Source organism: Cryptosporidium ubiquitum, assembly GCF_001865345.1.
Source record: "Cryptosporidium ubiquitum isolate 39726 chromosome Unknown contig_20, whole genome shotgun sequence".
Taxonomy (NCBI): domain Eukaryota; phylum Apicomplexa; class Conoidasida; order Eucoccidiorida; family Cryptosporidiidae; genus Cryptosporidium; species Cryptosporidium ubiquitum.
Genome location: NW_021639828.1, coordinates 388,980 through 399,700, shown reverse-complemented (window position 1 = coordinate 399,700; position 10,721 = coordinate 388,980). Strand labels below are relative to the sequence as shown.

At 29.2% G+C, this 10,721-nt stretch overlaps 2 protein-coding genes across 2 annotated transcripts; one reads left to right on the top strand and one right to left on the bottom strand.

The window, feature by feature from the left end:
* Window positions 1-1,151: 1,151 nt before the first annotated feature.
* On the top strand, window positions 1,152-3,506 carry cubi_01506 (uncharacterized protein; the record flags this gene model as incomplete). The annotated part of the gene is made up of 1 exon (XM_029018518.1): window positions 1,152-3,506. One exon carries the CDS (start codon window positions 1,152-1,154, stop codon window positions 3,504-3,506), a length of 2,355 nt encoding a protein of 784 aa, XP_028873745.1.
* A 232-nt stretch (window positions 3,507-3,738) lies between these two features.
* cubi_01505 (uncharacterized protein) lies at window positions 3,739-10,158 on the bottom strand (the record flags this gene model as incomplete). Its single annotated transcript, XM_029018517.1, has 1 exon — window positions 3,739-10,158. The coding sequence occupies one exon, from the start codon at window positions 10,156-10,158 to the stop codon at window positions 3,739-3,741; it is 6,420 nt and encodes a 2,139-aa protein (XP_028873744.1).
* Between the last annotated feature and the right edge of the window lie 563 nt (window positions 10,159-10,721).

Genomic DNA, 10,721 nt, shown 5'->3' with positions numbered 1-10,721 from the left:
CCAAAATACGCTTTATTTAAAAAATGACAAAGATTATTCTAGTAATTCACTGAATATTCTTTTAATCAATCTAATATAGAATATTTTACTATTTTAATTTATTTTTAATTTTATCGTTTTACTTTAAGTTAATCTCCCCACTCCCACATAACGGTCCTCATGCCATGCAAACTCCATGCATGCATGCATGCAAATGCGCAATCTTTCACCGGTATTTAATCTATACAAATTAATGTGGACAAAAACACGTAATATTATCAATACATAATTTGTATTAGTAAAATGAGAAGTTTTTCATGTCATGTGAATATTTCTTTATTTATCAAATAATTTTTGTTTAGTCTACAAAAATAGAAATTAGTTAAAAAAGAAGATAATAAAAAAGATATATGATGGAATTATAATCCAGAAAAATGTCCAATATACTTAAATAATCATTTATTTTTTTCTTTAAATATGGAATTATTATGGAATTTAATTCAGAAAAAAATATTAATTTAAAAGTACAAATATAAGATGATTTGTGTGCATGCAAAAATATTGGGAATAAAACCAAATTAAAAAAAAAATGAAAACTATGTAAAAATAAATGATTTTTCAAAACCGAATGATTAATAATTTGGCCTGGAATAACAATGGTTTCTTAAATTGCAAAATTCAATTTTTTTGCAAATAAAATGAAATATTTTATGTAATAAATGATTATTTGTATGTGCACCTCTTACCAAAAAGCATTATTGATACCAAAATTATTATATGAATATATAAAAATCAATTCAATATTCTCATCTATTTTTGTATCTAAAGAAGACCCAGGGAATAAATAATTAAGTTTTTTTTTAAATATTAAAGGGAAAAAAATTAGAAAGTGAGATTATGTGTAAATTATGTACTTTAATCAAATAATAGTCTGTGAGAATACAATACACACAATTTTTTTAAAAAAGTGAATTAATACATAATTGGTCATTTTTAAGATTGAAATTATATAATTAATCATAATATTAAATTGAATTGGGTATAAATCCATCATTATTATAGTTTGAAAGAAAATAGTTTTGAAGTTAAAGAAAGACTTGAATCTTTTTTTTCTTTTTAAAAAAAATATTTATGCAGTCTTAAATGTGAAGAAAGAAAACTAAAAAGATAGAATGAAGTCAATATTAGTATTAATATTATTTAATATAATATTAACAATAAGAAGAGTCGAATTGTCAAATAGCCATCTTCAGCACGAAAACAACAAAAAGCTCCAAGAATTCAATAATTTAGTAAATATTCAGAGAGAAAATAACCAAATTGGCTCGGGAAGTCGCAAGAACTCAGTGGAATATGTTGATATGAATTCTGATGACGAATCTGAAGTTTCAACTATTGAAACGGATAACAATTTGAAGGGCCGGAAATCCATACCAGCTGCTTTAAATGATGAAAAAACTAAGGAAGGTGCTAAATTTGTTATGAACTCTGACGATAAAACTAATGAGAGTCAAACTCAGGCTGCGGAAGAGTATAAAGGAGATGGCTTCACATATTATGAGGAATCACCTAAAGAATTGATGTCATATGAATACAATAACTATTCTAAGACACCAATAAGTGTTTTAGTTAAGGAAAAAAATACAGTATATGATAAAGATAATTATGAACAACTGAATTCTCCAGCAACAAAAAAAGAAGAGAATTTGAGATATGAATATCACAAAAAAATGCCAAAATTCGATCAGGATCAAAAAAACATGGCAGCAGACGTCATGAATTATGTTCCAAGATCACTGGTTCATTTTGATTCATTCGATCAAATACCTGCCAAAGAAAGAAATACATTTCTTCAAATCAGAGAAAGACCTGCAGCTACTATATCACCAAATGGCCTTTATTTAATGATGACAGGTAAAGCAGAAGAAGAATGCCCAGAGAATAAGTATGATATTTTTATCAGAAAAAATAAAAATAAAAGTTTGAATAAGTTGGTTAAGCAAAAAAGAGCAAAATTATTAAAAAGGTTTAAAAAATTAGATCTAGAAAACAAGAAACATGGATTAAAGGTTGATGCAAATGATCAATCCAAATTGGATAGATATCAACTATTAACAATGAGTGAATTCTTTTCGAAACGTCAATGGAAGAAATATGATCACAAGCTTAAAGATGTTGTCCTTCATATTGATAGTATGAATAAGGTATTGGAATTGTGCTATATGAATTATATCACGTATTCAAAATATGCATCCACTTCTAAATATTATGAAAGGCTTCCACGTAGAATTAAGAAAGAAACTAATGCAATACAACAAAAGTTCAATACTATACCATTCACAGCTTTGGGAAGTTACTTACCAACTGAGCAAGATTTTGAAATTCTCACTAAATCTGTTAGTAAAAGTATTAAAAAGGTGAGAAGAAGGTTAAAGCTTACTAGAGGTAAAAGGGTATTGTTTATTGCATATCAAAAATCTCCAGTAACTTCAATTAACTTACCTTTGGATGATGCAGCAATTGAACAAATGATTAAAGGCCAAGTCTCACAAAAGAAACAGTATAAGTATAAAAGTTTTAAAAAGATATTTAAGCAGATGAAAAAAACACAATATAAAAAAAACCCAAGATTCAATTTGGTTTATGTTGAAACTATTCATGTATATTTAACAGTATTAAAGAATTTCTGGATGTGTTTGGTTTCTGGAATATTTAAGATATTAAAACATAAGCAAATTACATCTACATGTATTGTAGGTAATGTTCCTAATTATTCTGTTGCAAATATCTTAAATAGAGTAGCAATTGCAATGCTAAAGTCTTCTCCTATCACAAATGTTTCTAAATTCATTCTATTTCCTGTTACTATTGGAAATGAAAAATATGGATGTGATCAAAAACATAGTGATCAGTTATTTGGTCACATGATTGAAAGATGGGACCAACCAATATTTACTTTGAATGGATATCGTATATTAAAGAGTATATGGTATGGATCAAGACTTTATAAATACAATCTGTCTATCGTAAATAACTATGCAAGATCTTTTGATGCATTGAGATACCGTTTTCAAAAAACATTTAATAATACTTCACCTGTTCTTATACTACAACAAGCTTTTCCTTTTGGTTTCTTAACAAGAGTAAGTGATTGTAATCGTTTATTGAGAGATTTAAAGAAGATCAAGTTGATTAGAATTACCTTGGTTTGTTTAAAAAAAAACGGTGGTACAGAAAGTATTAATCAAAATGATTTATTATTAAAAGAAAGTGAATTATTAGGTTTTACTACAACTAAAAAGCAAAGGAAAGAGGGACAAAAAAGGTTGGTTACTATTAATAATGTTAATTCTCCAAAAGATATGGATATAGTAAATGAATGGTTAAATGGTTTAAGAACTAAGATTCTTAATAATAATATTCAAATGATGATCATTCCGATGATGGTGATTGAAAAGAAATCCTTTAGAAAGAATTATAAAAGACTAAAAAAAGTTTTAAGGTTACAGAGAAAAAAGAAGTCATAATTTTTTAATAAGAGACCCCGTTATACTAATAATAAAAACATCATATTCTTTGAATTCTAAGGCTTTCTATTAATTAACCCCAAAATTTAAATTATTATATTTAATTTTAATTTTAATAAATATCAATAGAACATTTTTGGCTAAATATTAATTAATTATATAAAAATAACTTTATTCATTGTTTATCTAATAATTTAAATTAAAAAAAAAAGTGTAAATCTTAATTATATTATCATTCCTCTGCATTTTTACTTTTAATTGTTTCAATCATATAAGGAGATTCGTCTGGTTTCAGTGATAATAATAAAGGATTAATAATAGTATTAGGAGGGATTTGATCACTTGTTCTTAAAATTAATATAACTCCAGGAATAGTTTTAAACCTCTTATCATTTACAGTATTTCCATTAGCTTTTGCTGATATTGTATCTTGAATATTATTAAATATCCTATTTAATACTCCCTCATCTGATCCTGATGCTGATCCTCCATTTACTGTGCCTGGTCCTGTTCCTCCTATACCCCATCCATGTTGCATCAAAATTTCTTTACTTGAATCATCTTTTAAACTGATAGTGTCAAGTAATTTAATAATCAGAGTTTTAGCCAATTCATTGGATAAAAATCCAGAATTTTTTGTTATTCTTTTATTAGTTAAATATTCTACTAGAGAGTTTCCCATCCATTCATTTGTTATTGATGAATCAAAAGCAAGTCTTAATGCTTCTTTTTTCCATTCATTTAAGTTAATTTGATTCTCATCTTGGATACTGGTCTTTAAAGGGTCAGAAGATGTTGGAATTGTAATTAACCTAACCAAAGAATTATTCCTTGGCTTTGCTCTCCACTCCATATTATTCATTTTAATGAATAGCTCAGATAAATATTTTTCACAATACTGAGAAGTACCTGGACTTGATAAATTATATGGTAAAGTATCTTCAAAAGTAAATATAAAGAGCTTTTCTTGAGCATCTTTAATCTTTAATTTTTCTTGTAATTCTCTTTTTCTTATTAATAATCCATTAACTTCCGATATCCTCTGTTTAATTCTTTTAATAATTCGAATACAAGGTTCTTTATCTGGTCTTGGTGATACCTCAATATTTGCCAAAAATATAGGTGGTAAATTCTTTAATCCCTCGTAATTATGACTCATGTTTAATGAAGATGATGATCTCATAGGTGAAAATATATTCGGACTTGAAATACTTCTAGATTTTGTGATTGCATCCAAACTTTTTCCTGATAAAACTTCTTTACAAGTTCTCATATGTTCATGTATCCACTCTGAAGGGAAATTATTAATGACAGTTTCAATTGTTTCTGGTGTTTGACCATTTTGTGTTTTTTCGTTACTTCCACTACTAATTGTATTTCCTAATACCCTATATATCACAGGTGGTATATTACTCATTATATATCCAGTTCTACTAGTATCACCAATCATTAAAGTATCCATAAAGTCTGTTAGTAAAACAAAAACACGTATAAAAACTCCATTTTCTGTCATCTTTTCTTGGAAATTTTCGAAAGTTATCATTGTGGAATTATAACATTCATCATACTGCATTCCTGGTAATACTGTTCTTGTCATTACTTCATTTTGACTTTGTAACTTTCCAGAATCAAAAGACCGAGAAAATATATCTAAATTTCTTTTAATTGTATTAATAATATTATCACAAGTTATTCCAGATGATGGAGGTCTTTCATTCTGAACATCATGCAGCATATACAAACTCTCTGAAAAACCATTTTCAGTTTTTTCCAGGGGATGGTTGTGCTGGTTTACATTCTTTTCATATTCAGTATTTCCAACCAATGTATTCTTCAAATCAACTTCAGGAAAATCACTTGTAATCTTTTGAACCGATATTGGAGTATTTAAACGTTCCTTTCTACCCAAATTAGATGATAACGAGTCACTTCTTTTCCTTGAAAAATCCTGATTAGGCTGCTCCTCTTCTTCCTTGATCTTATTCTTTTCCTGGTCAAGTATTTTTTCTTGTACTGATTCCTCAGAAGACTGTTCAACAGTGCTTTCTTTATTTGATGAGTTACTTTTCTCACTCATTTCCTTAATTTTATTTTCTAATTCTTTCTTAAACTTTAATGCACTCAAATCTTCATCCCCCACCTCATTCTCATCCTCTTCCTCCTGAGCATAGAAATCAACTTTTTCTTTATAATCACTTGCATCTAAGCCTTGTCCCGGCAATGGAGGAGAACTAATTTCACTTGAATAGCCCTTTAAGTTTTTAGTTTTCATTTCTTTTCCAATATCTTCCGTTTTTTCTGCACCAGGTATAATAATATCGTTACTAACCTCTTCGAATACCTTATTTGAACTCTCTTCATTGTCATCCTGATGTTTATATCTATCAGATTTTTCTTCTCTGGCTTCATTGATATTGTTGCTATTATCATATATATGAAAATCAGAAGAAATTCCGGTACTTGCGTCCCCTTTACCCTTATTATCTTTCCCATGTTGATTTGCCTCACCAGATAATTCTCTCTGAAGAATTAGCTGCTTATTTAACTCAGAAATCGTATTTTGAGTTTCTTCCAATAAATTCTTCATATTATTCAAAGACTGCTCCTGGCCCTCAATTTTCTCTAACAAAATTTCTCCAAGTGAATTTTCAACATCCATTCTATTTACAGATGAATCCGATACCTGATTCCATAGTACTTTACTTTTCTCAATTTCTTCATTGTCCATTACTTTAGATATCTGATTGTTTAATTCACCAAATGTAGAAACTACGGATAATTCCATAGTAGCTAATTGTCTTTGACCCAAAATCAGTAATTTCTTCTTTTCATCATCAGAGAGCTCATCTAGGCCCAAGTTTCTTAATCTATTCAACTCTTCAAGCTCTTTTTTATTTAATGGTTTTATTTCACTGCTTAGTAAATAATCTTCTTGTTCAGCTTCTCCTTGGCCAAACATTACCAAAGCATTTTTATTGGAATTCAAACGTTTTTCTATTTCTGCCTTTAATTCTTTCTCAAACTCCTTCTGAGTACCAGCTTTCGCCTTAATCTTATCAAGTTTTTCCATTGCTATTTTTACATTATTCTCACAATTACCATAATTTAATTCTGCATTTTTAACAATTTCAGATGCTAACATTCTTTCCTTTTCAGCAACATCTAAAGATTTTTGCAAATGTTTTATTATTTCATCAGATGGAGCTCCTGACCTTTTAATCTCTTCCAACTGATCTTTCAGACGTTTTTCAACCTGGGTAATATCATTATACTTTTCTCTTGCAATATTTAATTCATCTTGAGCTTTTTCCTTTTGGATTTTCAAATCTTCTACCTTCTTCATCAATTCTCTCAAACTTTTGTTCTGTTCCTCAACTGTTTGAATCAAGTCGTTATTAATCATCTCTAATTCTTCCCTTGTATGTTGTAATTCTTCTTGCTTTTCTTCTAATTCAAGAATTCTTTCCTTAAGTTCTTTAATAACTTTCTTTGCCTCTTCTGACTCTTTTGACTCAAGAATCTGTAATACATAGTTCAAATAGTCAGTATCTCTCTGTTTTTGTTTTTGGTATGCCAATTCTAATTGTTTCTCCCTATCCTTTAGCCTTTGCTCAATTGCTTGTTTAATCTTCTCATCACTCAAAGTATTTTCCTCAATCTTCTCTAAATTCTTTTTTGCTTCATATTCCAAGTTACTAACCATATTACTCAATCCAGATATTGTATCATCTTTGCTCAAATTTTTCTTCAGTTCACTCAACTGTCTTTCATAAGATTCCCTCATCTCCTTCATCTCAATCTCCTGTTTTGTCTCTAGCTCTATCCTATTTTTCTCCATCTTTTTTATATAATTATCCTTCATGTTGATCAGTGTTCTAATATGTTTATTATCTGTCTCCAAACCTTTCAACCTTTCATCCAAAAATTTTTTCTCTTTTTCAATTTCTTGTATTGCTCCAGATGCTGTATCCAATGCTGCTTCCAGTTGATTCACAGAATCTCTCATATCTCTCCTTAACTCTTCCTGCTTCTTCTTATGTTCTTCTTCCATTTTTTGACGTAATTTTTCTTGGTTCTTCTTTAAAAGATCCAGTATTTTTGCATGCTCCTCCAAATTCTTCTTGTACTCGTTTTCTAGCTGATCCCTATTTTTCTGTTCATTTATTACTGAGTATTTTAATATCTCCACATTTTTTGTTGGAACAAGCGTTTTTCCCTTCTTCTCAATCTTATTCACTCTCGCTGCCAATGCATCCTTTAATATTTTTTGAAACCTCTTTAGCCTCTCTTTTTTAAGTATATTTTGGAAATCGTACTTTTCATTCAATATATCTTGAATGAATATATCTTTGGGAATGTTTGCAATTACTTCTGAAGATTCTGACTCAGTCTCACTGATACTTGTACTTTCTTCTTTATTTCTTGAGGATCCTCTTCTTCTTCTCTTACCGTTTTTTCTATTCCTCTTACTTGATTTATTATCACGGCCCCTGTTTCTTCGTCTATTTTTAACTCTTTTACCCTTATTCTTAGATTTGAGTATTCCTTTTGGAATATGTTTCTCCCTATAAATACCATAGTAATTGTCGTCTATTCCCGACCTGTTCTTTCTCGTTGCTAAAATATTTTGAAAGTTATCATCCTTAGATTTTCCAATTCTGATGATTTGTCTAACCATGTAATCTTCTCCTCTACTCATCAACTCATTATAATTATCTGGATTTATTTCTTCTATATAAGAAAACAACTTCTTTATTGCTCTTCTGTCTTTACCTGTTAAATGATTGTCTCCTTCATTATCATCACCTATATACCATTTTACAATAGCAGTCCTTGCTGCATCTCTAAACTTGGAATATGAAACTGAATTATCATCATCTTGAGAAGAATCTTTATCTTGAAACGATTCATCTGCTTCAAAATTCAAAAATGGTTGCTTATTTACTCTCCTTCCCGTCATTCCTTGAAAATTTACCTTTAATAGAGGATCCTTATAAATATTCAAATTACCACCTTTCCTTTGAACTGGAAATGAAAAAAATTTATCTGGGCTTTCATCTATTGTACTTCTTTCATCTTCAGATAACTCATTATTATCAAAGTAAGCAAGTCTTTGAATTTGTGGGTCATTTTCAGGTGATCCATAGTCATATGAATCTGCCAATTCAGAGCTCTGGAATGGCTGAATTAATGGTTCTTCACCACCAATATACTGATTTTCCAAGTATCCCCCTAGTCTTGGGTTTATCATTAACTGAGAATCTGGTTCGATCTCATCATTTTCGATCCTATTTTGAATAAGTGGTCTAACAAACTTTTCATTTTCAAATTCCAAATAATTATTTGATGTTTCTGGCCAATATAGATTTGTTCTTTCAATCAAATAATCGTGTAGAGAATCTACATCTCTATATTTGTTTACATAATTGGGCCTTTTCCAAAAGTTTCTATACTCGAGCAAGTTTATACTAGCTCTATCATCCGGTTGTATTACCGTATATTCCGGTGTTTCTAATATTCTATTTGGAGGAACAATAATAGAAGAAAAACCATCAGTATTGAAATTTGATATCGGAAATTGTTTGTATTTTGATAACCCTGGAATTTCTTTTGTTCCAACTTCTATACATATCTCTGAAGTAACTGAATTAGGAATCTCATAAACCGGAAGTTTTTCTGGAGAATATACCACCCTATTACGATTTGGAGGTTTAATTACTTCAATATCAACTACATTCTGTGATGAATCAGGAGAATTTGCGTTGGTATTAATTTTTTCTGCATCTTCTGGAATATCAAAATCAATGACTTTACGTCCTTGTGTATTTTCACCTCCAATCACCGCAGGAGTTGGCTTTACAGTGTTTTTACCTTTATTATCCATATCAAGTATGATTTCTTCTTTATTCTTTTGGCCATACCTACCCTTCCAAGCATTCTGGTAATCTCCAAAAATACTATCGTCAACCATTTGCTCTGTTGAAACCAAAAGCATTATCATATATCCATTGGAAGATTGATATGTGTGTTGAGCACATGCTGATAATAATTCACTTACGCGATAAATCCAAACTTTTTGAAATCCTAAAATATTTGAAATATATGGGTGGTATCTTGCACCAGACAATGGCCATCTCATTCTTGGTTTTTGAGAAAGTAATTGTTTGCATGCTATTTCTAGAAATTCTGGAATTTCTGCTAAATCTCTCGGCTCTTTTTCAATCTGATTGGGAGACATCCCCAATAGTAATAACCTAACCGGAATGATATCTTCATAATTAAGTATACTTTTATTACTCTTAACTAACTCAACCTTCTCAAAGTGCCATAATATAATCCTTTTAAAACATGCTCCAGAATCATCTACAGGAACAGGCCTAAGAATTGTATACACTATTAAGTTTTCTTTTGCGTTTGAAGCCGATCTTTTTACATCGTTTTCCAATTTATCTATTATTAGCTGGCATCTTTTTTCTGGAGTAAAATTAACCCAATTTTCATCCGCTACTTTGTCATACTCATTTTCTTCTATCCCTATTTTATACAGCTTTTCTTGTTCAATAAGACTAGCCTGAGTGTCATTTGCCAGAGTAACTTGGAAATTAAGATATAAAAAAGTACAAATTAGACAAACTAATTCAATTGGCTTCATCACTGAGGAATTAATTTCCCAAAATCCTCAATGAACTTATTTTAAATCTTTTTTCAAGTATTTTAAACTTAAATTGATTACTTCTTTTTTCCCACGTAACTTTTCTTAATTCATTCCCAATTTATAATTTGAATTGGTTATTCTATTTTTCAAATGATAATTTTACTTTTAATTTTATAATATTAACTCCTTAGAAATGAATATCCTTTATTTATTTTCCCATATATATATCGTATCGTTAACCAATGACTTTAATTCTATTATTTTGTACGACATGACGTCATTCTGATATATACGTCAAAATGAGCCTCTAAATTATGTAGACCATACAGAATTACTAAATTATTTGATTGTCTAATATTCAGAAATTGAGAGTAAAATAATATATATCCACTGATTAGTAAATCATACTATGTTTTTATTTGTTTATTCAAGTATCTTTATCTCAAGTTCTGAATTAAAATAAATTTTTGACTTTTTTTTCCCACAATTTCCCATTTTTTTTAACATATGCACACAATTTTATTTTTTCATTTGAATTCACAATTTTTATTTTTGAAATA